General features: G+C 43.8%; 1 protein-coding gene across 3 annotated transcripts in view; it reads left to right on the top strand.

Annotated features, from left to right (window-relative positions):
- The window catches only part of AHCYL1 (adenosylhomocysteinase like 1), a 266,946-nt gene that overhangs the window by 88,947 nt on the left and 150,071 nt on the right, over positions 1-27,928 (top strand). The window contains exons 1-4 of one of the 3 annotated variants that reach the window (XM_069238341.1): positions 2,857-3,034; positions 4,617-4,725; positions 4,807-4,950; positions 21,856-21,956. In XM_069238341.1, the coding sequence (XP_069094442.1) occupies positions 2,984-3,034; positions 4,617-4,725; positions 4,807-4,950; positions 21,856-21,956 (405 nt within the window). In that variant the 5' untranslated portion in view covers positions 2,857-2,983. Of the gene's footprint in view, positions 1-2,856; positions 3,035-4,616; positions 4,726-4,806; positions 4,951-21,855; positions 21,957-27,928 lie in introns of those variants that run through there. The other 2 variants (XM_069238342.1, XM_069238340.1) reach the window with 2 other exon arrangements.

The following is a 27,928-nucleotide window of genomic DNA, read 5'->3' as shown; positions in this document are numbered from 1 at the left end:
TGATTGCTTTTGCCAAGCTACTAAGTGGGTGAGTAGGGGTTTTCTGAGGTGTGTGACTCCCTTACCCTGACTAGAGTGAGGGTCCCTACTTGGACAGGGTGTAAACTGACTGCCAACTTGAGAACCTGTTTCTAACACCACCCTTAACCTGTTGGAAAGCTCACTTCTGGCTGGGTGCAGAGCCCACCTCTGACTGTTTGCAGAGCGACCCTTACGTGGTTGCAGAGTCCATCTGTGACTGGGTATAGAGCTGATTTCTCTTTGGTTACAGATTTCACCTCTGCTTAGTTATTAACTCACAGAGCTTATCCCTGGCCGGTTGTAGAACTGACCGATGGCTAGGTGTAGACCTAACCCCTGACCAGTCTCAGAGGTTACTTTTGGCTGGTTACAGAGTTGACCTCGGTCTGGTTAGAAACTCCTACCTCTGCCTGGTTACAGACTCCATTGACGGTTGTGGAGGCTACACCTGACCAATTTGCAGAGCCCACCTATGGCTGGTTACAGAGCCTACCTCTGGTTGGCTGTAGAATCCTACTCCTGGCTGCATACAGCGCCTACCCCTGGCTGCTTACAGCACCTACACCTTGCTGTGTACAGCACCTACTCCCCAGGCTATTTGCAGAGCCTACCTCTGGTTGCCTACAGAGCCTACCAATAGGTCGTTGTAGAATCCTACTTCTTGTTGGTTGTAGAATCCTACCCCTGGCTGCTTACAGCGCCTACCTCTGGCTGCTTACAGCACCTACCCCTGGCACCTACCCCTGGCAGCTTACAGAACCTACCAATAGCCTATTTTAGATTCCTACCCTTGCTGCCTACAGAAACTACCAATAGCCTATTTTAGATTCCTACCCCTGGCTGCCTACAGAGGCTACCCCTGGCTGCATACAGAGCCTACCAATAGCTTGTTGTAGATTCCGACCCCTGTCTGCTTACAGCCTACCCCTGGCTGCTTACAGAGCCTAAAGCTGGCTGCTCACGGCGCCTACCCCAAGCTGTTTACAGCACCTAATACCTGGCTGCTTACAGTGCCTACCCCTGGCTGCTTACAGTTCCTACGCCTGGTGCCTACCCCTGGCTGCTTACAGTGCCTACCCCTGGCTGCTTACAGAGCCTACCCCTGGCTGCTTACAGTGCGTACCCATGGTTGCTTTTACAGTGCTTACCCATGGTTGCTTTTACAGTGCTAACCCCTGACTGCTTACAGTGCCTACCCCTGGCTGCTTGCAATGCCTACCCCTGGCTGCTTGCAATGCCTACCCCTGGCTGCTTACAGAGCCTACCAATAGCTCTTTGTAGAATTCTACCCCTGGCAATTTACAGAGCTTACCAATAGCCTGTTTTAGATTCCTACCCCTGGCTGCTTATAGAGCCTACCAATAGCTCTTTGTGGAATTCTACCCCTGGCAGTTTACAGAGCCTACCCATAGCCTGTTTTAGATTCCTACCTCCGGCTGCTTACACAGCCTACCTATAGCTCTTTGTAGAATTCTACCCCTGGCTGCTTACAGAGGTCCCCCCTGGCTGCTTGCAGAGCCTACTCCTGGTTGTTTACAGCACCTACCCCTGGCTACTTACAGAGCCTACCCCTGACTGCTTACAGAGCCTACCCCTGACTGCTTACAGAGCCTACCCCTGACTGCTTACAGAGCCTACCCCTGGCTGTTTACAAAGCCCACCACTTGCTGTTTACAGAGCCTACCAATAGCTTGTTGCAGAGTCCTACCCCTTGCGGCTTACAGACCCTAGCCCCTAGCTGCTTACAGAACCTTCCTCTGACTGCTTAGAGCGCTTACCTGTGGCTGTTTACAGTGCCTAGCCCTGGCTACTTACAGAGCCTCGCCCTGGCAGCTTACAGAGCCTGTCAATAGTTTGTGGTAGAATCCTATCCCTCGCTACTCACCGAGTTTACCCCTGATTTTTTGCAGAGCCTACAGCTGTTTTTTTACCGCGCCTACCCCTGGCTATTTGCAGAGCCTACCTCTGGATACTTGGATAGCATACCCTTGGCTGGTTGTATAAATTTACCACTGCCCGATTACAGACTCCATCTCCAGAGCACACAGTTGACAGGTTAGAAAATTCACCGCTGATGGATTACAGGTCCACTGCTGAATTGTTACAGATCCAATTCTAAACAGTCGGAAAAAACCCTTTGACCGGATTTACAGGGTTCCCCTCATGATTATTACCAGACTATTTCCCTGGCGCCCCAATTTCCTGTAGTAGATTTAGTGTTTCACCTACAAGACATTGGATTGCTACTTTATTAGAAGGGTGATTTCCCTTTATTTCGTGCCAAGAGCATGGAAAAGATGCATGATGGAGCCGGGTACCCCTCAGAATGTCTGCAGAGTAATCCAGCCTGGCAGGCCGCCTGCTCTTACGGGTAATCCATTCTCGGACAGTAAACTGCGAGAGGACTCATTCGGGGGCTTTCTGTGCACAGTTCAGATGAGCTCCGTTAATGCCAAAGCAGGGATTAAGGCCCCTAATCCCTGGCTTCCCATTTTAGTCACAGATATTTTTCTTACATTTGAGAACATGTTTTGAGCATAGCTAGCGGTGAGGATGTTTCTGTGCTCTGTATTGTTCCCTGGGTCTGGTATGCAGTGTTGATGGAGGCGGAGAGAAGACCTTGAGATAATTCGCCCGTAGGAGAGAAGGGGATCCAGAATCTCCGACGGCCTGAGAAGAAGCTGCCCTGAAGACTTGGGCTGCCCCAGCCGTGCTGGAAGGCCGGTTACTGTCCCATGCGACGCCCTCCCTAGGCAGAGTTTAGATCCTGGGACCCCAGCACTTGTCAAATCTGCTACAAGATAATGTCGCATGACAGCAGCAAGCCGTCTGTTTAATGCCGAACAGGTCCCTGGTTTATTTCCAAAGCCGTGCTTTTTCACCTGACTCAAGAAAGCGGCTTACGGTGGCTCAGATCCAGAGGCGACACCACTCCTCAGACTGCAGGGCGGACTTGTGAGCAATGGTACACATTCCTCCAGAATGGACGGATGAGGCGTGGTCATTATTTAAGGTACATGTCTGGGCGAACAGCTGGGATGTTCTGAGTATTTTCTAGCAAAAATCCCTTTGAATGGACACGTTGGGCACTATTGGGGCCCGACTAGCAAAGAGCCTCCGCAGTCATTTTACTGTCTCTACACTCGTGGCACAATCTCTGCACTATATTTCTCATTGTGGAGACTCTGCCACAGGTGTGGAGACTCCGCCATCTTTGTAAATCAGGCCCTTAGTATTTATTGGCCATATTTCTTTGCATGCACTAATGAGCGCCCGTATTTCTGACTCGTTTCTTTGAATTTACGAATGGAACACTGTCTGTGTTTTGGTACATCTTGTGTCAAGATGGACACGCTTATCGCTGTATATATGTATAATTGGTGTACATGGGCCACTGTCAGTATTTATGGCACATGTTCCTTTGGATGGATATGTGAGGCACTGTGAGTATTTCTATTACGTGGGTCTCTGGGAAAACATGTAGGCACTTTGGATATTTAATGTACTTTTGCTTGTAAGTATACGTACAAGTCTGTGCCTATGTACGTATGTATGGTGCATTCTTTTTTTATGACTGACACATCAATAATTATGGTATGTTTTGCTCTATATGAAGATGCAGTGCTCATTTAGTGTTTATGCTATAGGTATCTTTCGATCGACATATCATGCTCTGCTTGTTTTGACACGTATTGTTGTAGGATGAACATGTGATGCACATGTTCCTTAGGCTGAACCCCAGAGGAACTGTCAGTATTTAGGATACATGTTCCTTAGAACATTTATGGTAAATGTTTGTGAGGAAGTCACTGACTGGTAAGAGTTTGAAGAGTGTCTTGAGCCTTTATGTGCATACGTTGAGCTACCAAGATTCCCCAAAATCCAGCTTTCAACTAGCAGAAGCGGGAACAAACCTTTTTGAACTACCCTTAGATCTATCATAAAGTAGGGCAAACTGAGCACAGTGCACAACTGCAAGAAGGATTCAGGGGTGCAACAATTATTCACCGTACGCCAACCCAGGTAAGAGATAATGTGCGAACGGTTCAGCCTAAGATGTGTATAGAAATCTGTATTAACTAGCTAGGACTAAAAGGACAGGGATGAATATGGGGGAAACCTAAATAAATATATGTAGCCATTTCATCTAAATGGGTAAAAACTGAAACCTCAAAAAAAGCCAGAGTGGAGTAAAAATGCCCTTCATTTAACAGTTATAAATGCTTAAGAGTAAAGCACGGAAGGTATTCTAAGATTCAAGTCTAAGTGCCGATCTGCAAGACACTGGCTGTGGTGCTCACAGACCTACTGAAGTAGTGTGGGTGTGAACGATTCTCATGGGCACTGTGGCCTTTAGAAACTTCATACTACATGTTCTGTAGCTCTAGGCCGGCTACTTACAGCTTCTTGTCTAACTGCACTGAGCCCTGTTTGATTACTTCAAAGATCCGGACCTTTATCTTGTCTGCCCCACAGGGATTCAAACTTTCACTTACAGAGGTCATTCAGAAAATCTCCTGACTTCCTTTTAAGATTACCTCCCTCTGATCTTAACCAATATCACTTTTACATGATCCTTTCTTTGGTTCCTACAGATCCAGTTTGCTGATGACATGCAGGAGTTCACCCGCTTTCCCACAAAGAGTGGTCGCAGGTCCTTGTCCCGGTCGATTTCACAATCCTCAACAGATAGCTATGGTTCTGGTATGTATTCCCCATGAGTCTTTACCACTGTTTTTATATAGATGCCCCTCTTTGATCTGTGCATTTCGTCTCGTTTTTTAGCAGCCTCTTATACGGACAGTTCAGACGATGAAGTCTCACCGCGTGACAAAGAGCAAACCAATTCAAAAGGAGGGAGCGACTTCTGCGTGAAGAATATTAAGCAGGCCGAGTTTGGGCGACGCGAGATCGAAATAGCTGAGCAAGGTAAGTCAGTCCTGCTTAATGAGGTAAGCACACTTAAGACACCTATTTAAGACTTGCTTAGTGGGATGAACATGACTTTATGGGATATAGAAAATTCTGTGTGTAGAGCACGATAAATATAAAGATATAAAAACATCAAGGGAGAACTTGCTGAAGGAGGTACTCACCTTTTTGGAAGATCCAGTAGGGTGAGTTGGACACAGCTTTAGTGAAATGGCGGGGCAAGGTTCATAAATCTTTTGTAGACTGAGGTGACAATCACTTTGGGACTCCTGCAGTGCGGTAAGCATCTCCTTCACGGATTCAGGGAGGCCCTCAGGTGTAAGGTGAGTGGATACAAGGGATAGTTTACCATGGGAGGGACCATCCTTGAAATCAGCTAAGTGCGGCGATCTAACGATGTCCAGCTCAGCACGGTGAGCCCACATCCCATTGTTCCAGGAAGGCTCTGAGAAAGGGGTTGAGCGAGCACCATTGAGTAGCATCTTTGAGGTCCTCAGGTTGCAGGTGAGTCTTCAGGATGAGTTTCAAGTAGATTTTAAGGAGTAAGGTGAACACCCCTGTCAGTCGATGCAGTGATTGGTCTGCCTGCTCGAGGTGAGGACACCTTCTGTAGTTTGTGATCTTCCTCATACATCTAAGGTATATAGAAGTATTGAACCACTTCACCCTCATAATGGGGATTCAGGAACCCTTATAGCCTTTTTCTACTGATAGTCCCACAATGAAGAATTTCACTGATCCCTCGACTGTTTGTTTATTTTTGTTTAAAGCACAAAAGTAATTTTCCCACAACAGAAGACGTTATGTCAGTATCTCAGAAACATAAAGAATCAAGCTAGTAACGACAGAACATGAAAAGACACAAGAACAAGGCACTGACATGTACAGGGTGATCAACATGACAAAGACGAGATCCTGAGTATTGCAGAAGTAAAGGGTCTCCCTTCAGTTCTTTGGTTATCAGATTCAATCGGACAGTGGTGATTTTGGATTCCGAGGCTTTTACTCTATATACTTTCCATAATTTTTGGTAATTGCAGTTTTGTGCTTTCATGGATCGGTCGCAAATTGTCACTGTTAAGCATTTTCACAGAAGAATCACATTGTACTCATCTTTTATAATGGACCCCGTGGTAGCTCTTTCTCCAGTGCTCCAGAAAGGAACGGCCACCATTCATGTTTGGGATATTCACCTTCTGGGCGAGGGGGCGTCCATCTTAGCCCTGTTATTGATCCGTAGGGGTCGCTGCAGCCCTTTCCTGTACTCATCGACACTTTCACAACTGCCTCCCTGTGGACCGTCCTCTGCTGTGGATCAACATGACAACTCGAGGATCACCACATGGCAACTCGAGGATATCCTGGCACAACCCCTGGAAAAGCAGCATCTTTGGGGTAAAAGATTTCTGCAGTGCCGCGTGAGGCGGAACGCTGGCTAGCCGGTCACAGACGGCAGAGGGGCTGGTGCCGACGGTACGGGAGAATTTTGACAACGGTTGTTTATTGTGAGACACTGTGTAATGCAAGCATTCTCAAGACAGTTGCTTCATACAGAAAAAAACTGGTGTCATGAAGTTAAAAAGCGGAGTCTGCATCTTTGACCATAAAAAGCAGTTAGTTTGTCAGTTAACTGTCCACCCGCAGCTTTACCGTTGGAATGCTTACGTATTTCCACAAAGTTGTACCATCCCGTGCTAGTTTCTTTCTTGTCTACGATACAAAGTGTGACCTGTTGCTACAGAGTACGGTCAAGTCTTACTGATTTGCTGTTTTACTTTTGTGAACAGCTGTTGTCGGCTGACCGGTACTGTCCGGTACTGAGTACCGGCACGTTTTTATTTTGAGAGGGCGAGTACCTGCACGTCTTAAGAAAAACGTAATACTTTTCATTGGAGAGCACCTACACTTCTATTTTTCCATTTCAATCACCTATTTTTAAACGACAGCTCGGGGTGCAGGTCGGTTCGTTTATTTTAATGAATGAAGCCGTTTAGAAATGGGGCCTGCGCTTTTTTCATCAACCACTTGTGACAAATATACTTAATTCCGCCAAGGAGCACTAATTCCCACACGCCTCTGCTTCTCACGTTTGGGACATTTCTACACACCACTTTTGAGTTTGACCTACACTTACTCAAAGAAATGACTTTTGCCAAACATCTCTCCAAAAGTATATTTATTCTCCAGCTGTCAGTCCAGGGTCTGTCAGAACTCAATCAGGTACCTTTTAAAAGGGCCATAGTTTGAGTGATGTCACAGTAGATCTCAAAACCCCTGCAGACGTCCTCAAGTCATTCTAGAATGCCTGCTGTTGGTGAGTGTCAAAGAGACGTTTTTTTTCCTGCGTGTCCTCTTTAAAGAATGTACTGCTACTTTTAGGCAATCACTTAATCGGTTACTGAGCCCATGCGAGGTAGCACAGAGTTTAAATATATCTAGGAGAAATATTGATAGAAAACCAGACAAGTGATAGCTTTACTTAATTACTTAAGGGGAAAGCCTCAATATGATATCCTACTGACAATCTCCTCGGTAAACTGTTACACTCCTTACTTTCCTGCCTCTACTGCCAGGCCGTGGAAAAAGGTTTTCAGTGACCAGTTGGTTCCATTTTGTCGGAGTTCAGTTTCTTTTTTATGCACTTTTAAGGCTTTAATCTCAAATGTCAAGATGTCATTGGGCGTGTGAAAGCACAAAAAGCTTATCTTAGAATAGGCTAGCACAGCCGTGGCAGACCCTTGAGCGCCCAGCCCAGAGCTCCCACTAAGCTGCTAATGTGAAGGTGAGTTTGATGTGTGACATCAAGGCATTCTTGTATGCGAACTGTCACGTTAATGCAGAAACCTGTGTTTTTTTTTTTACTCATCCTTTTCTCTACCAGGACTGTGGAAGCTCATGTTTGTAATCTCTAAACTGAATTAGAACCCGGAGTCAAGTAGAGATTCTTCTTCTTTGTGAAATATACTTCCTCTCAGTTATTTAACATTTTATGCAATTTATATGTTTTAATGTATGAGCACGGTTTTGTTTACGTTTTATGTTGAAGGATTACTTTTATGGTTTTAATTAACTAATAAAATAAACAATCATCATCATCTAACCTGAATACCACCCTACAAAGAAACGTTAAGCACATCTAGTCACTTTTCCAAGTTCTATTATTAGCCAAGAGGAATATTTACAAAGCCACTAATCAATAAAATTGACAAAGCATTACTTGTCCGTCTACACAAGAATAATTTTGTGCAGCACACACTCGGAATTGCACTGCAATCAGCTATGTGAATTTTTAGGGTGAAAGGTGCCAAAAGAATAGTGTTTGATCTTGTAAAGCAGTGGTTCTTAACCTGTGGTCCAGGGACTCTTAGGGGTCCGCAAAGCATACTCGGGGGGTCTGCAACTGCTTGAAAAAATAAATACTATTAACAGATTAATATAGTGCACATAAATAAAGAAGCAAAATGTGCAATTGAAATTTTTAAACCGTTCTGTAATTGTGAAGGAATCTGAAGTTGGAGGAGAAAAATTATGTGAGTATTCCCATACAGGTTTGTGGGAGCAGTGTAAGCGCGTCAAACAAAATATAGTACCATTAGTGTCCTCAATGGAATTAAGAAAAGCTCCAACCTTTTTTTTATTTTTTATATTTGTGAATTAAACAAAATATTTCATATTTTTTGCATTTGTTTGATGAATACTTGTTTCTGCATTTTTTGTGTACCATTTTGCAGTTCAAATCATCAAAAATGCTTAAGCCGGGATCCTCGACTTCTAGTAATAACTTAGTGCGGTTCCCCAGATTCCAAAAATGATTAAATGATTAAGTGGGGGTCCCTGAGTTCCAGTAATGATAAATAGGGGTCCACGGAAGTCAAATGGTAAAGAACTACTGTTCTAAAGCATTGTAAGCTTTCCAGAATGGTCATCCAGCTTGCACTATTGCTCAAAAGAGAGTGAATTTCATAATCATTAATTGTCTGGCATCTCAGCTGAGACAACTGAACGATTAAGTTGGTGCTAGCAACCCATCCTAGAGCAAACCCAAACTTTTTGAATATCTTCTAGGTGCTATACGCATTCCATTTTCATTGAAACACATAAAGTGCATTACCACATTTTATAGTCCTTCATTTGTTTTTGCCAGAGTGTTATGTCTGATGTTGGACATAGACGTTACCCTTTGCCGTTATGCTGCTGTTTTTAAAAGGATGTGACATGAAAGTCTGTCTCTAAACATGGCCTGCATTGTACATATCAGATACTTATTATTTTGTTTCTTACATATGCTGTTAGATAGGAACTATCCTACCTTTCCTCCATCTCCAAAAACTCAGAAACGGTTCATCCGAGCAGAGCTACTCTTTTTAAAAATTCTCAACCTCTAACCTCCAGTCTGTCCTACGTATCCTAGGGCCACATGTACAAAGCTTTTTGCATGGCGCAAACAGCAAATCTGTCTGTTTGCGACGTGCAAAAAGCACTTCCCCATGTACAAACCCAGTTTTGCGATTCGGTAAACTTTTTACCAAATCGCAAAACAGGATTGCGACTCGCAGTTAGGAAGGGGTGTCCTTCCTAATTGCGATTCGCAGTCCCATGTATGATTGTTTTGTGACCGTATTTGCGGTCACAAAACAATTGCAGTTAACACCAGTGTCACACTGGTGCTAACACATTCGCAAACGGGAAGTAGTCCCCATGGGACCCCTTCCCCTTTGTGAATGGCTCTGAAAAAATGAAATAAACACGTTTCATTTTTTGTTTTTCTAATGCATCTCGTTTTCCTTTAAGGAAAACGGGCTGCATTACAAAAAAAAAAAAACTGCTTTATTTAAAAGTAGTCACAGACATGGTGGTCTGCTGTCTCCACCAGGCCACCATCCCTGTGAGGGCCGCCCTTCCCAAGGGGGTCGCAAATTGCGACCTTCCTCATGAATAATCATGAGGTGGGCATTTGTAACCCCCTTGCGAGTCGCAAATAGTGTCAAGGACACTATACTACATATTGTTTTGCGACTCGCAAAATAAAAGATTGATACATGTAGCCCCTACTGTTTATCACACAAAATTAACTCAATTTGCGCACCTACTTTTTGTGAGCTGTCTGTATTTTTGTGATTCCGTTGCAAAATCTCCAGTCATATGGAGCCCCAGAAGGACCTTACTAATGAAATAATGGAACAATGGCTGCCTCCTTACCCCCCCAAAAAACGCAAGGCAGCCTGACACAATTCGCAGCCTCATTCCGGGAATTTACGATTTATCAATTGTTTGTGACAGCAATTTCGGTCTCAAACATTTAATACGTATAACTGCGACTCACAATTGGGAGAGGACGCCTTTTACGTTTGGGGATGAGTCAGTAACCCCCCTTTTCGATGTGGAAAATGCTTTCCGAATAGTAAGTACATGGGGTTTAAGTACATTGCATAATCGGCCTTCGGTTATTACTGTGAAACAATCGATACATATGGCATTTGAAGCGCCATTACAGCCGATGATAAAAATGTATGGACAACCTTAAACGCAGGTTTCACATGAAACAAAATGTTTTTGCAATCCGACGCTGCACATAGAGCTGGACGACTCCAAAAGGTTCACTGGTGTGGCGGGTATTGCATAATGAATGAACATGTAAATCAACCCCCGTGTTTGAAACATAATAGCTTAAATCTGGGCGAAGCTAAAACAGTGTAATATTAATTTACCTGTTGGAGCAGAAGAGCTTACAGTTACACACAAAATCATGTATATTATTTCATCATACAATACAAGTATTCGGATACTCCACAACTTTAAACTTTAAAATAACACGTTTGGAATCACGGCTGTACATAGTGGACAATACATCATAACAGAGAGAAAAAACAATGAAGAAAACCTTGTTGAGGGAGGGTTGTTTCCTCACAGTGTGAAATACAAGGTCTGAAAATTCGGCTCAGTCCTCCACCCCTCCAGATGCAGCAGCAGCTAGACCTCTTTATTGTCACCTTTGCAGCACACTGCCAGACTGTTGGAAGCAGTATCCGGCATTTCTCTCATGGTGTAAGGCTATTTCGTCAGGCAAGTGGGTCCTCCAAGTTATTGATTTGAGCTACACAATCCCGTTTCTTTCTACACCGCCACATCTTCCACCAGGATCAGAATGCCTGATGGCAGACCACATGTCCATCTTAGCTCAGGAAGCGAAGTCTCCTTTGGCCAAAGGAGCCACAGAGGGGATTTGGCCTGAGAAGTAGGACGTGGGTGTTACTCCTCCCACTTCTTTGTGCAGAGAAAGGACAGAGGCCTTAGTTCTATTTAATGTCTTTGCCCTTTCAACCCCTTCCTGCAAAAAGAGAAATTAAAGATGCTCATGTTAGCCCATGCCGTGTCTGCCCTGGACCCCGGGAACTGGATGGTGGCCTTGGACCTGAAGAACCTTATTTCCATATCCTTGTCCTGCAGGGCCACAGTCGCTACCTACGGTTTACTGTGGGCCAGGAGCATTCAATTTGTGGTGCTCCCTTTCTGCCTCACCAGTGCCTCTCAAGTGTTTGGGAAAGTGATGGCAGTGTTACCAATCGTCACCTACCTCAACGACTGGCTGATGAAGGCGAGCTCGCCTCAGGCAATCGTTGGCTACCTCCAGCTGACAATGAACCTCCTAACATCATTGGGGTTCACTAACAACATGCCAAAGTCACACCTGACTCCTTCACTACTCTCATGCTCATCTGAGGCTTTCTGGATACAATATGGTTACATGCCTTTCCACCGAAGAGTAAAGCACAAGGCATTCGGACTGTGTTTCTGATGTGTCTGTCTTTATCCAGGATCTCAGCTCCAATGACTATGAGGCTGCTGCAATTTCAGGCCTCCTGCTGGTGAATCATGCCAGATAGCATATGCTGGTTCTTCAGTGGGATCTAAAGTACCAGCACAGCATCAGAAGAATCTGTTGGTTTGTATCGAGATTTTGGAGGCGATTGCAAAAAAACTTGCAGTCGTGGCTGTTGGACCACCAGCGGGTCAGCAGCAGTCCCCTCTCCTTACCACACCCAGATTTGACAGTGGTCACGGTTGCATCAATTCTGGGTTGGGCAGACAATCTGGGAGAAGTGAAGATGAGAGGCCTCTGGTCTCTGGCTAAGCTCTACTCCACATGAATTTGTTGGAGTTGAGGACTATTTGCGTGGCATTGAAGACCGTCTGGCCCACCTCCAGAGGAAGGCTGATGAAGATGCTAATGAACAACACCACTGCCTTGGAGAGCTGCAACAAGCAGGGTGGAGTGGGTGTCCAGGGTCCTGTGCCAGGAGAGCCTAACCTTGCGAGAGTGGCTGAACTATCATGGTGTTTCTCGGATCACGAATGGCAGGTACACCTGGGTGTGGTACAGGGCATTTTATATAACTAGACAAGACTGCATGTCAGATTGGTAAACTGGATATTCTAGATTGTGAACTGGTCTCCTTTTTCTTAAGTGTCACTAAAGTCACTAAGTTGTAACAACCCAGAGTGTGGACTATTAACTCCATCCTGCTGGGCATGATTATCGTCATCCTCTTTTTGTAAAGAACAGAAATATAGTTACTCCAAAATCCGTGAGGAATGGCACACTAAAGACAGTCAGGAGAAACTATAATTACCAAAACTTTTTAGCATTCCCCAGTCCAAAAGCTGAATGCGTTTTCTCCCAGCATGCCTCAATCATGCCCTTTTTCTTATCTTGAGTTGCCTTATGGCAGACCTGATTCTGTCGCTTTTTCAAATCACACCATTTTTTATCACACTACAGCATTGAAATTCGGTTCTTTAACCATGTTTTTATTAAGGGAAGAAAATGTAATTTTCACCCATATTAACACGAAATCTATAAAGCAGAAATACCATCCAATATTGCAATCTCTTACTTTGAGATCGTAACATCCTTTAGACTGAGTTTTTTAATTCTGAAAGATTGTTGTTTGTAATTTGGACTTGCTTCCCATGTGAAAAAGGTGATTAAAAGGTCAGAATCTCCTCTGAGGGTTTGCGACTTGAGTAAACTGGAAAACTTTTTAAACCAAGTGATCACTAGTCCTGAAGTAAACAACTTTGAATGATTTGACAGATCTAAAATGTTCTACTGAAATAAAAATTGGAACTTTACGTGGCTAAATCTAAAAGTGGAAGCTGTTGAGATGTCATTGGGAAAGTGGCAAAGAAACTGGTAATGGAATCTTCACTGAAAGAGAAGATTGCACAGGCATGCTATCTAGACATTGCAATAGAAGTTTGAGGTTAACATTTCCTGCAATAAGAAACATATACCTAATCTGTAAACTAGCTAGATCAGATGCACTTTTGTTATTTCATCAAACCATGGCATTGGGGGAGGAATATAAATGCACGCAAAAAACATTGAATTACTTAGATACTACGGTTGTGCAAACATTACATTTAAGGCCAAAACCCAATTACATTGCACTTTCAAACATATTCTCTTTTCAGTCAAAGTTACCTGAGCTAGAAGTAAGTAGGCCACCTGAATGCCAGCCTGGTCTTTGTGATACTGCATTCTTAGAGATATTCACAAACTTATTCACTGAAGGGCTTTCCCTATGTGAGGTCTCTTGGAATAGTAATAGACTGTATGTATTGTCAAACTTGAACAGACACAGAATTTATAACAATATTAACCCCTTGCATATTCCATAGCAAGAGACTTGAGCCTTTGGGCTACCCACTTACTTGGAATTTTAATTCCACTGATCGTAATTCTGTTAATTATTAGACCCTTCTCATGGATCAAATCTGGGAGTACTGTGCTAGGAGAGCAGGAGATATGATTCACGTTGTTCTTAACAGATACAAGAATATTTCCACCTCTTAAATGTATCTAATAGGTAGTATGTTTTCAGTTTCATGTGGAAGTACTTCTGTGGACCAGCTCTGCTTGAGTAGGAACAATACCTTCATTGTTCCTCAAAAACATTTAGATACCTTTTCAGCTAATTACTTGCTTGACCCATCCCAAAGAGAAATAGTTATATTCTGGAGGTCAGACTCTGACTCTCTATCAAGAGAAGAGAGAGAGGAAAAGTGTCTACTTCCCCTTAATTTTCTGTGCTTTAAAAAGTTGAGTATCAGTTGAAGGGTGAACCACCTGGTACAACTCTTGTACTAACTCTTGTTTACTCCTAGTTTTTTTCAAATGTTTTATTTGTGAGAAGGGGCATCAATTTACATGGCTATTCAGCAATTGGTTTACCAGCTTAGTTAGCCTTTTTGGACCATTTAAAAGAAAGAGACGGGATCTGGCAAAACGCAGACTCCATATTACCAGTATTTAAACTACTGGTGTTAATGGAGGCAGCAAAGGGGATGTTACTGAATTTGGCTGATTTCTATCACTAATTGCATCCCTTGATTTGTTGACTTTGGCTTTTTCTTCTTGGCTAGGGTGTTAAATCTTTGCCTAATGTTATGTCTGCTATTACATCTACTAAACAGCAAAAGAGTTTCATTTTTGTCAGATTTTACACCCATTTTATAACCTAACATGGGTCTTCGAGAGATACAAACCATTGGTGTAGAATTCTTATAGCCCGACACCTAGGACATATTGTTTGGGGTCAAGGACAAAAAGTTTTCAAGTTTATTTTGTCTTTGGGACAAGTAGGCTCAAATCCCTGCAGGACAAACCCAGTTGCTGCCAATTAACAGCACCACATTAAAGAGCAGGAAAAGGAATTGTCTGCAGTTGAGATAATATGTTTCTGCATTTTAATGCTGTTCAATATTGTATTTAAGGTTCATTAATGCAAAGCGTTTATTATTAGGGTGAGCGTTCTAAATAAATGTAAGCTCGGACTGCATTACTGACAATGGCTCCAGTAAAAAAAAACGCATACATACGTTAGCAAAGTTTAAAATATGAGGCTACCTATCATGCTCACAGAATGCTCTCTGATTAAATGCAGTTTTTTTGCAGAAGCTTGAATGCAAGAATGATTTTTTTGCTTTCAAAATAAAATGTTCACAAAATATGCAATTAGGAAAAAAACGTTTTGCTAATCTACTGTGAAACTTACGTACCATTTCTTTGACGCATCATTTAGTAAAATATGTTTCTGCATGCAAAAAACATTCGTAATGGAGAGTCAGTGTAACCAGTTTCAACGAGATTATGAGAAACATGAATACAAACAAGGACTGGCAAAGCCAGTAGATCCAACATTGGTGGTCAGTCTTTTAGTTTTGTCAATGCATGTCTGTTTTGACATGCATTTGGTAAAACGTTGTGAGAGCTGCTGGGCCCTCACCATTGTATCAAATATGAGAAAAAAACAAATATATTTTTTGGTTGCAATAAGCACACATTGCCACAGTAGCTGCTGGCACTGAAGAAAACTACTTTGAGTGCCAGTATGCTCCTTGTGAAGGAGCAGATTGTGATCATTGTAATATAATGTGTGATGAATGTGTAGAGCGTAGAACTTGTCACATGTGAGTGTATCCAGCTGTTTAGTAGGAATGGGTTCTGCAAGAAAGCTCAGTCACAGTGAAGCCAAGCGATAGATAGATAGAGATATAATTTAAAAAAACAAAAGGTCTTGGTTAACACCAAACCTAATTATGGGCCCAATTCTTAAAGAATGTCACAAAAGTGCACTCATGGTATATGTCTTTCCATTAGTGCAGATTTGCGTATTTCATGAATTCACAAGAATTTATGGAAGTAGACCAGGAAATCGTAGTCCTAGAAAATATTTGTGAACTGTATTTTAGCATGAGCAAATTTGCAGGTGTAGTTGTGCTCATGTAAAAACCTGTTGATCATTTATGAGTTCACTTTCCCTTTAACTTTTTTTTCCCAACCCTATAAGAAGTTTTACTTCTGACCCTTGTCAGGAGTAAAATTCCAACCATTCTCAGTATGGGAAATGATTAGAGAAGAGCTGATGAAAACCCTTAAAACATACAAGTTAATAGGTTTGCAGAGACTAAAAAAGGCATTTCATCCTAGGAAGTATTGCTTATCGCTACTTCTGGCCCCACTATGTAGATCCTCAGAAAGGTGGCTGTTAGACCTGACAGCCTTAGGGTAGTCACCCCTAACTTTTTGCCTGCCTCCCTCCACTTTTTGGACACTGTTTTTTCTGGTTTTTAGACTCTGCGCACTTTACCACTGCTAACCAGTGCTAAAGTGCATATGCTCTCTCCCTTAAAACATGGTAACCTTGAATCATACCTGGTTGGACTATTAATTTACTTATAAGTCCCTAGTAAGGTGCACTTCATGTGCATAGGGCTGGTAAATTAAATGCTACTAGTGGGCCTGCAGCACTGGTTGTGCCACCCACTTAAGTAGCACCTTTTCATTGTCTCAGGCCTGCCATTGCAAGGCCTGTGTGTGCAGTTTCACTGCCACCTCGACTTGGCATTTAAAAGTACTTGCCAAGCCTAGAACTCCCCTTTTTCTACATATAAGTCACCCTTAATGTGTGCCCTAGGTAACCCCTAGAGCAGGGTGCTGTGTAGGTAAAAGGCAGGACATGTACCTGGGTAGTTATATGTCCTGGTAGTGTAAAACTCCTAAATTCGTTTTTACACTACTGTGAGGCCTGCTCCCTTCATAGGCTAACATTGGGGCTGCCCTCATACACTGTTGAAGTGGCAGCTGCTGACCTGAAAGGAGCAGGAAGGTCATATTTAGTATGGCCAGAATGGTAATACAAAATCCTGCTGACTGGTGAAGTCGGATTTAATATTACTATTCTAGAAATGCCACTTTTAGAAGGTAAGCATTTCTTTGCACTTAAATCTTTCTGTGCCTTACAATCCACGTCTGGCTGGGCTTGGTTGACAGCTCCTTGTGCATTCACTCAGACACACCCGAAACACAGGGTACTCAGCCTCACTTGCATACATCGGCATTTTGAATGGGTCTTCCTGGGCTGGGAGGGTGGAGGGCCTGCTCTCACACAAAGGACTGCCACACCCCCTACTGGGACCCTGGCAGACAGGATTGAATTGAAAGGGGACCTGGTTTACTTCTTAGCCACTCCTTGAAGTCTCCCCCACTTCAAAGGCACATTTGGGTATAAAACAGGGCCTCTGCCCTACCTCATCAGACACTTGCTGGAGAAGAAACCTGAACCAGAAACTACATCCTGCCAAGAAGAACTGCCTGGCTGCTCAAAGGACTCACCTGTCTGCTTTCTACAAAGGACTGCTGCCTTGCTGTTGCCGTGCTGCCTTGCTGAACTCTTGTCTGGCTGTGAAAGTGCTCTCCAAGGGCTTGGATAGAGCTTGCCTCCTGTTCCCTGAAGTCTCAGGACCAAAAAGACTTCTCTCTTTTACTTGGACGCTCCGTGCGCCGAAAATTTCGACGCACAGCTTGTTCCGCGGCGAGAAAAACACCGCACACCGACGCTGATCGACGCAACGCTCTTGGGACGGTCAAAAATCCGACGCACGGGTTCGCAAGGACAACGCCGCCCGACCTCTAGAGGAGAAATCGGCGCGACGCCTGCCGTGAGATCGTAATCTCAACACGCAGCCCCGCAGACCGCCGTCTAGAGGAGAAATCGACGCGACGCCTGCCGTGAGATCGTAATTTCGACGCGCAGCCCCGCAGACCGACGCGCAGCCGGAGAACAAGCAGGAAAATCCACGCACAGACCTGGGACATCTGGTAATCCCCGCGATCCACAGAAAGAGACTGTCCGCGCACCGGAAAACAACGCACGACTTCCCCGCGTGGAAAATAACGACGCAAGTCCGTGTGTGCTGGGGAGAAATCGACGCACACACCCTTTTTCCATGCATCTCTTCTCTTGTGGCCCTCTGAGGAGATTTTTCCACTCCCAACCAGGTACTTGTGCTTGAAAGAGACTTTGTTTATATTCTAAAGACTTAAGACACTTTATATCACTTTTCAGTGATATCTCTACAATTTCCCATTGCAACTTTATTCTTTTTGACCTACAATTATCCTGATAAATATTATATATTTTTCTAAACACTGTGTGGTGTATTTTTGTGGTGCTATATGGTGGTATTGTATGATTTATTGCACAAATACTTTACACATTGCCTTCTAAGTTAAGCCTGACTGCTCGTGCCAAGCTACCAGAGGGTGGGCACAGGATAATCTTGGATTGTGTGTGACTTACCCTGACTAGAGTGAGGGCTTTTGCTTGGACAGGGGGTAACCTGACTGCCAACCAAAAACCCAATTTCTAACAGTGGCAAAATAAAGAAATTGCTAATATTAAAGCCCTACTATAGTACGAGCGCTGGCCTAATCAAAGATTTCTTATCAGAACTCTAATATAATATTGCTGCCATAATTTGTCTCCATACTACATGGCGCCAAAAGGACAAGTAGATTTTTTACAGGACAAGTAGATTTATGAAGCAACCTGTCCCATGGGCAAGTAGAAATTCTATTACCCCTGATAAACATTAGTAAGCTCAGGGCAATCTGTCTGTGGTGATTGTGTTTGTTTAGCCTAGGATACAGAGATTGACAAAAACCACCTGTTAGACCTGACAACCTTTGGGTGGTCATCCCTCAACTTTTTGCCTGGCTCCCTCCATTTGTATGACACTGTTTTTGCTGGTTTTAGGACTCTGTGCTCTTTACCACTCCTGACTAGTGCTAAAGTGCATGTGCTCTCTCCCCTAAACATGGTAACATTGGTTCCTACCCAACTGGCATATTTATTTACCTGTAAGTGCCGCTTCTCCCCACTTTACTCTGACATTGTACTCCTCTCAACTCCACTGTACACCACATCGCTCTATGCCACTCTGTGCCATTGTACTGTATAAAGCTGGATGCCAATCCACTCAACCACACTTCTCAACTCTGTACACAGCACCACTCTACAAAACCCTACTAGACTGTGTGCCACTCTACTCTACTGTAGTCTACAGCACTTTCCAGTACTGTATGACACACCACTACACTCTGTTATACAACACAGTACTCCAGTTTATGATGCTTTACTCAACTGCATCACTCCACTATACTGCACTCCACACCACTGTAGTCTATGACACGTTACTGTACTCAACAGTACCCCCACTCCAGTGTACTCCACTCTGCTATACTTCACTATACTACTCTTTATCCCACACGGGACTCCACTCTGACTCTCTCCTCCGCTGTACTCTATGACACTCCACTTGATAGTACTCCATCTACGACACTCTACTTCACCCTCCTCCACTTTAAAACACTTTACTCCCCTCTGACAGTCCACACCCTGCTCTACTGTACAACTCCCCAATCCAGTCTATAATACTTGACTCCCACTATGAGACACCATGCCTCTTCACTGTATAATACTTTACTACAGTGCATGATACGCCACTTCCACTCTACAATACTCCAGTCTATGACAATAGACTTTACAACACTCTACGACACTGGACTCTGTGATTTGAAACACATTTTATGACAACTTTGAAAGAAATATATTGAAATTCAATAAAAAAACAAAGATTAAAGTTAGGAAAACCTTTTTTTTCCATATACAAACCAAACTTAAACTACACAAACTTAAAAAAATCGAAATTTAAAGCTATTGCTTCATTTACAATTTGTTTAGGGAACAAATAAGTTTTCCTAACTATAACTAAGCTTTAACCTTTGTTTTCACATTGAAAATATATATATGTATACAATATATATCTATTCAAAAGTGTATGAGGTAAGCATAAATATATATAATCATATAAAAATAGAGGTGTGCAAGTTACACCCACATCTGTAGCATACATTAACCACTTGACCACTTGATAAACGCAATCACTACAAAATATTCATTTAAGACCATGCTCTCTTTTACTTCAGAATAATGGTGGCTAGTCTGACAACCAATGTATGAGTTCCATACTAGTATAATATGATATATCAGTCTCTTGGTAGCTCTTTGAAGATGAAGGAAGAAGTGCATGTGAGTTATATTTCTGTGATGAATTGTGTATGTAGTGAGTCTTTAGTGATGAGGTCTACTATATTGCCACAGTGGCCCATAGTTAAGGAGGTATTGAGCGCATAAATGAGTTTTGTATTGTGTTTGTTAATATTTAGTGGTGTGGGTTGGATAAGGGATGTTGAAGAGTTTATTGGCCTATGTTATGTTGTTGAGGGAGATATGTTTTGGAGCGGCACAAGTGTGAGTAACATGTTACTCTACTGTGTGCAGTATGGGGGTGTAAGCTCAGAGACATTCCCAATATAAATAAGAGGTAGATGCCACCCTGGAGAAAGCTAGGTTTCATCCCTTTAAATTTCAAATCTTTCCACTATGGATTTCTTCTTGTTCCTACTTATCTGCACAATCCTTTTTCATAGTGGTGTGGATTTTCACATGTTTCCAAAAAATAAAATTCCCCTCCGTTAACTCACCCTTGACTATTTACATGATATTAAATTGTCTCTCGCTATTTCTGCTGTTTCTCTCTTATTATAATTTAAAGGCACAATTTCCTTTTCTGCACATCTTTGCAACTCTTTGCTAGCTGTTGGTTTAGAAATTACTCTAGGATCATCACCACTCCATTATTGAAGGTTAGGATTATGAGGAAGATCCCAACACTTAGCCTGTAACAAATGTGCAGTGTATCCTTTTGTGTAGATTCAAATGTGTCTTGGCATACATTACAGACCTCGAAAATTATGCTCGCCCACGCTATGGGTAGTCATATTTTATCAGGTCGAGCTATTCTTAGGACCTACTCAAACCTTCTGGCGAGTTGACAAAAAACACGTGTTCTTTTCAGTCAGAAAGTGAAGGAGGCCTTTAAATCTTTTTTCTTGTAACATTTGCTTTGCTTTTAGAGACAGAGGTCAAATGTCAGTTTATTTTACAATTAACTTCCCTTCTGACTGCAGAGGTGCAGGATTCTGTCAGTTTGTTCCTAACACACATTTAAATAGCTACATCAACTGTACAAACATTTCAAAATATATTTCAGTAGTTGTGAAAGCCCATTGTTTGTATTTCTGTGTGACGAAAAACATATTTTATTAGGATGAATACAAATAAGAACACTTTACTTGCTGATGTGCAAAGAATAAATGTTTTCTGAAACCCGATTTTCACAGATTTGTTAATACATTTTATAGTTTTATCAGTAAAGCTGCAAGTTAGTGGGAAGGTTTTTGGACATTTCATGAAAATTTGTTCTCTGTCAATGACGGTGTGCGCCCACATCATGCTTTAGTAATATATTTATTAAAAATGTGTGTTTAATCATAAACCTAGAAACACTCCTGCCCTGGTAGCAATGCTATTAGTAAATTAAGAGTCAGGTATTGGATCATGTGTTTTCTATACGTAGGCTACATTCTTTTTGTACATGGAGCAAACATTTAGTCCATTTAATCATGCAAAAGAAATTTTTGTACAGCAAAAAAATGCTGAGCTCATATGTGAGAATGACGAAAAAGGCGACTGTAAAGTAAAATATTTGCCTAGGATCACACAATTGAGACCAGTTTACGGGTCAAGTACATTACAGTTATGGTCGAGTAGACTATTCAAGTTACTCGACCTGCTGGTCTAGTAACATTTTTATGATTTTTCAAGGCCTGCATTAATCTAAGAAGAGCTCAAAGTGAATGAGGGATTCCAAATGGAGGGAGAGTTAGGAAAGGAGCAGGGCATTAGGACAGATGAGAGGTTGTAGTGAAGAAAGGAGGAAAGAAGGAGATGTGTGGTGGCCAAAAACAAAAAGCATAAGAATAATGTGTAAGCGACGGATGATAAAGAGTAGTAGGACAAAAGAAAAAACGTGACGAAGGAGGAGCAACAAAGCAGAAAAGAAAATGTAAGAGCTATTCATGAGTGGTGGAGAATAAGAGGAATGAAGAACAAGTTATGTGTTGGACCTTAAATTCTCTTTTTTCTTTTCTAGACATGTTGGCTCTAATTTCTCTTCGGAAGCGAGCCCAAGGAGAGAAACCTCTAGCTGGGGCTAAAATCGTCGGTTGCACTCATTTAACAGCCCAGACTGCAGTGAGTATAGTAGAGTATGCTCTGGTGGGGTTCCTGGATGGGCTGTAACAGGTTGGTTCTGGTCCATTTCTAGCTGTTAGAATATGGGTATGGCTCTTCTCCTCTAGTTCTAAGAGAGCTTGGGTAATCTGGCCCTTCCTAGGTGTGGGAAGACAGATTTGTTATTGTGATGGCATGAGGTGGAATAAGTGGCCTACTGGACTCTGGGGGAGGGGGCAGCTTGAATATGTGCTATCTAAAGGGGTGGTCTGGGTTTCTGATAAGTGAGGAGGAGCTGTCTTGTTCACTGCAGGCTCTCAGTGAGAAGTCTGCTCTGCTGTCAGCTAGTTTTCAGAGAAGGAGTCTGGTCCTCAGTTGGATCTTTGTAAGGGACATTACTGGTCCTTTGCTGGTTGACTGTGGGAGGAGGAGTCTGTTCCGCTGCTAGATCTATGTATAGAAGAGTTATGGCTGTCTTCCATCTAGGTTTTAGGGACGTCTGATCCTCTGCAGGATCGTCGTGGGAGGAGGTGTATAGTCCTCTGCGAGGTCTCTGTGGGGAGGCCTGGTTCCCTGTGGGGAGACCTTAGTGTGAGGTGTGGGTGCCTGCTGGCTCACTGTGATGTCTCATCAGTATCATTATCGCTCAAATGATAAAGTGCCTAAGGCCTCATAAGCATCACGGGGCTATGTAGAAATTAGACGATCAATGAAATTTACTCAATTAATGACTCTTCTGATAGATACTTCTAACTGCAGATTCCTCACTTTCTGAGTATTCCCCAGGCATCAGGTTGGATCCAGAGAATCTTTAGCAGTACCCCTGTGTGCAGATAAGTGGCGTCCTGGGACACTGCCCCAACATTATTCCCTTCCAGAAGTGATGAACAGAGCCACATATAACCATCACCTATGTGCGCTGACCTCAGTTCTTTTCTTTCTGCACCACCAGTTGCGGATCTGGAGTTACCCCAATCTCTTCACAAGACTATTTCATCACAAATGCTTCTCTTTATCACCCACGTGCAAGAGAATATCCCCCCAAAAACAACAGTGTTCAAACCTTGCAGAGACTGTCACAAACAAATGGCTGTGACATGTTAACATTAAAATTGTATTAGCTGCCTGGGGTCAGACCACGACTAAAAGGCCTACAGTAACTGCACTATGATTTCTCCATAGGCCATCTGGGACCGTGAAGTGGAGCTCTATGGCACTAAACAATGCAAGACTTAATTCCATGGCTGGTCGAAGTCGAAGGCCTCATTCCCAAAGTCCATTCCCAAGGCAGATCTTTGTTGCAGTTGAAATATTCGAGGAGGTAAAAGAAAAAGCATATGAAGTCCAAGCGGGACTCAGCTTCTTTCCCCGACTCCAAAGAAGGCACATGGACGTCAACATGCAACCCAGATCTTGCTCTTGAAGCTGTTCCTCTATGGGGCCGATTCCAACCCTATTTTTGAAGGCTGCCTGAATTTCCATGGCTTTCGATGACGCCACAGGAAATCAACAAATTCTGTGACCCCATGCTGCAACTCTTTGGCACACTACCGGTTCCTTATGGCACGCCTTCAGGCCCCAAGGAACCAGAAGGAACTCTGCCTGGGAGCACACCTGTGGGTCTGCCTTCCACGCCAGCTGCACCCTTTGCACTCGCTACAGGAATGCATTGACATTGTCGATTGAGATTTTGGTCTCACTCCCCATACCAGACCCTGGTGCATCAATGCTGATGCCATATCACGAAGCGTACCCTGTAATACTTTCCTATTCAGTGTGGGTGCCATTTTGACCTTGACTGAGACCGCATCCTAATCCACAAGGGCCAGAGCCTTTTAGCAACACGTCAGACTCCGATACATTGTCCCTGCCTCAAGGAAGGACCTAAGTGGTCCATACTTTATTCAAAACAGACTCGGATAATGATTTGTATTATGCAGGAGGTGAGTTTGTACACCCTTATTTCGATGACAAATGGAATGAGGACCATCAAGATGCCAGTGGCTTGGAAATTTTCCCAGATGCTTGGCTGGTTTCTCCACCTTGCCAAGGATCAAAGTGCCTCATTCACAATGATAATGCAAAGAGTGGCTCAGGTTCTTGACCTTCAGTTGGCCACCATGGAGGTGAAAACAAACATCCTTACATAGGTGCTTCAGCTGGGGCCCTCCTCTCCCACAATTTAATGAAGCCCTCACAGGGGAAACACCCAGAAGAACAAGTCCGGAACCACAAGGTTATGAAAAACAAAAGCGAAACAACACGTTTTCCACGACTTCCTGGTTTTGTTACCTTAACCACGCATGTCTGAACAGCCTACATGTGTGGTTAAGGTACAGAAGGGAGTCGGAGTGGACGCGGTGAAGGAGGAGGTAAGTTGGGCCTGGACTGGGGCTGTTTTGGGGGGGCTGTTGGTGATTAGGGTTTGGAGGGGCAGGGTTTAGGTTTTAGGTGCGTGTGGGGACTGTGGGTATTTTTAGTTTTTGGGGTGGGGTGGGGGTGATTAGGGTTTAGGGAGGGAGGGGGGAGTCAGGGTTTAGGTTTAAGTGGTGGGGTGGGGGGCTGGGGTGGAAGCATGCTGGTCGTGCATGGTGATTGCTAATGCCTTTACCAGGAATGCGTTTACAACAGTAAAATCGTTGTAAACACATTTGTGGTAAAGGCATTAGTGGTTAGAACAAGGTCGTTGTTCTGGCCTCGTTGTTGAGGCACGGGTGGTTTAGGCCCCCGTTGTTCCGAGATATAACCTCTCACAGGCACTCTTCTTGGGGCTTGGGCAAAGCCATGTTCTGGACCGGTGGTTAACAGGCCGATAGCATGACACCATTGCCCTGATCCAGGCAACCCAGCTCCCTAACACAGCATCCAATGGCAGAAAACCTAGTCATACAGGCATACACAAGCATGTACAACCAGTGCCTTCTGTACCACTTCCCCAGACAGAGAGTCTAAGCACATTGAAATGTTTGGAAAGCACATGTTCTCCTCCACCAGCATGGTACTAAGTTCAGCAATGCCAGCTGCCTGATGGGATGCTATACCCATGCCGTTTGTGACTCTGTTGCTCAGTTCGTACCTACATTGCCAGTTGATCTACATTCCTCCTTACACAAGCCATTCAAGATGGGCCTGATGGGGTGACATTTACAGACCACTATGGGCTGGCTAGTATAGATAGCATTGGCGAGGCAATAGTGTCCCTCCAGAGATTCACCTGGATCAGATCCATGCGCTTCTCTGGGGATTTCCAATCCACCTAGATAGACTCTTTGATGACTCTCCTCTTTTTGGGGGAAGGCAGATTCGCCCTTGAGCACTTCAAGAACAGAAAGGCCTCATGCTTCTTCGACCTGTCAACCCCACCACACCTGGGGGTTCACCCCCTCAGTGGCTATGGTAGGGGTTTTCCATAAGGGCAGCAATCTATGTAGCCAGCCTAACAGACTTTGCAGCACTTTTGCCACTGGGGCACTCACATGCAACTCACAGGCAACCCATCCAACAGGGTCAATAAGCCGCCCAGACCACCGCCCCTCCAGCTCACGCAGCTGCACAGTCTCTTTAGTGTGCCCTTCACCCTCTCAATGTGTTCCTACAGAAGGATAAATTAAGAATGCTCATCCTGGCCCAGGTCTTGTCTACCCTTGATCCTAGAAACTGGATGGTAGTGTTGGACCTGCAGGGTGCTTGTTTCACACCGCTGGTCTGCGGGCTATCTACAGTTTACGGTGGGGCAGGAGCATTTTCAGTTTTCTGTGCTCCTTTCTGACATCAGCAGCGCCCTTCGGTTATTCACATAAGTGATGGCGGTGGTTACAGCACATCTTCGGAGATCAGAGGTTCCAGGTTTCCCCTACCTTGATGATTGGCTGCTGAAGGAGGCTTGCCCCAGATAGACGTTACCCACCTTCAGACTGTGGCGAATTTCTTAACATTGTTGTGGGTTCACTATTTATGTGGCATTGTCATTCCTGACTCCTTCACAGACTCTGCACTATCTATGTGGCAGGATCTTTGAATGCCAGGGTGGACAAACTCAGCTGCCAATGCCGGTGGCGGCGCCTAATATCTTCCGCAAATAGGGACAACATTGTCGAGATCTGTTTGCCATCTCTGAGGACGCGCAGTGTGAGAAATGTTGCATTTTGGAGTTCCCGATACAACTGTCTTTCAGAGACGTATTCCTCCTAGAGTGGAGTTTGGAACATCTGTGTGCCCTTCCAGCGCTACCACTCCTGCCACGAGTTCTGAACAAGATCAGGAATTAATGGACCTAAGTCATCCTAGTGGTACCAGACTGAGCAAGGAGAATGTAGTATACAGAACTCTTGGTGGGCCTGAGCATCTGTCCTCGAATTAGGCTGCAGCTTCATGAAGATCTTCTGTCGAAACAACAGGGCGGGGTTTTGCACCTGACCGTGTGCAACCTACAGCTCCATGTTTGGCGATTGAGCTGCTGCAGTTCACTGCATCTCACCTTCCTCCTGGGGTTGCCAGTACCATCTGGGCAGCCAGGCATCCCTGCACCAAATTGGTACTCGCCTGCCATTGGGACAAGTGCGTAGCTTGAACTTGGCAGACTGACCCACTTCAACCAACCTTTCAGAACTGTGCCTTTTTATATTATCCCTACCCATCAACGACTTACTTTTGATACAGTTAAAGGATATTTGGTGGCTCTTTCCGCTTTCCCATGGTTGCCAGATCAGCCCTCTTTGTCTAAATCACTTATTGTAATACGTTTTTTTAAATGTTTGCAACTTATGTTTAACTCTCTCTTTTCTTTATGCCTCAATGGGACCTCGTTTTTGTACTCACATTCATAATATGTACTATCTTTGATCAGCTGCCTAGCTTTCAGCCGTGACTTCTTACTCTCAAGACGTTCTTTTCATTGCCATTACTTCGGGGCGCAGGTGAGCAAGTTACAAAGCCTCTCTATCAACCGCCAATACACCACCTTTTTTCCAGATAAACTGCTTCTAGTAACCTGAGCTCCTAATAGACACAAGCTCCTAAAAAAAATCTCCTATAAGACCTGATCTCCGAAAAAGAGCTCTTAGCAACTAATGTCGACACACATGGGTGGCACTTATATGCTGCTCTGTTTCGTCACTTTCGAAGTGGAACAAAGGCATTTAGATGCATGACTTCACCTACTGGTGCACAGGGTTAGTGCTAACAATGTTTTGGACCCAGTCTGACACCAGGGAAATATTCAGAAGTTGAGCACTCTGTTGTTATACAGAGTATCTACCAGAAAGAGCTTTACAGAAGGTAAGTACCTTGTTCTTTCTTCAATCATTCATGCAGAGCATTCAATAAGGTGCTTGCCAGAAATGGGAAAGACGTACATTCAGTCTTTTTCCAGGTTAATTTTGTGGAGAACATCAAATCTTTGCTGCCAGAGTTCAGCATTCTTGTAGGGCAAGTAGGCAGTGACATGTGGCTTCAGTCAGCTCCTCCTGTTTGAGTAGAGTTTTGGTTCTCTGCTGGATCACCCTGGATGAATGGGGTTTGTTCATCTGCTGGCTCAGTATGGTTTGATCATTCACTGGATAGGTGTGAAAGGATGCTTTTGGTCCTCTCCTGGCTCAATGTGAGTGAAGAGATTTAAGGCCTGATTTAGATCTCATCAGAGGGAAAACTCCCATCCGTCGTATTACAATCTCCATAGGATACAATGATATCATAATACAGCGGTCGGGATTGCTGTCACATTTGCAAAGGCATATTCCCCTTCGCCAAGATCTAAATCAGGCCCTTAAGCGTTTACTTGTAATCTGGCCTTCTGCTGGCTGTGGAGGAAGGGTTGGACTTTGTGTTACATAGTATTTGTCTGTCTAATGACATAAGGACTGTGAGCTTTAAAGTAGTCCTGACTGGCTGCACTTGCATAGCTACCCTACTGGGTCTAAGTGCTCTGATCATCTTAAAGTCAGCCCAGATTAGCCTCAATCTGACCTCATCTAAGATGGATAAATAGTATGCTT

Source organism: Pleurodeles waltl, chromosome 6, assembly GCF_031143425.1.
Source record: "Pleurodeles waltl isolate 20211129_DDA chromosome 6, aPleWal1.hap1.20221129, whole genome shotgun sequence".
Classification (NCBI taxonomy): domain Eukaryota; kingdom Metazoa; phylum Chordata; class Amphibia; order Caudata; family Salamandridae; genus Pleurodeles; species Pleurodeles waltl.
This window is presented reverse-complemented; position numbering and strand designations above follow the sequence as displayed.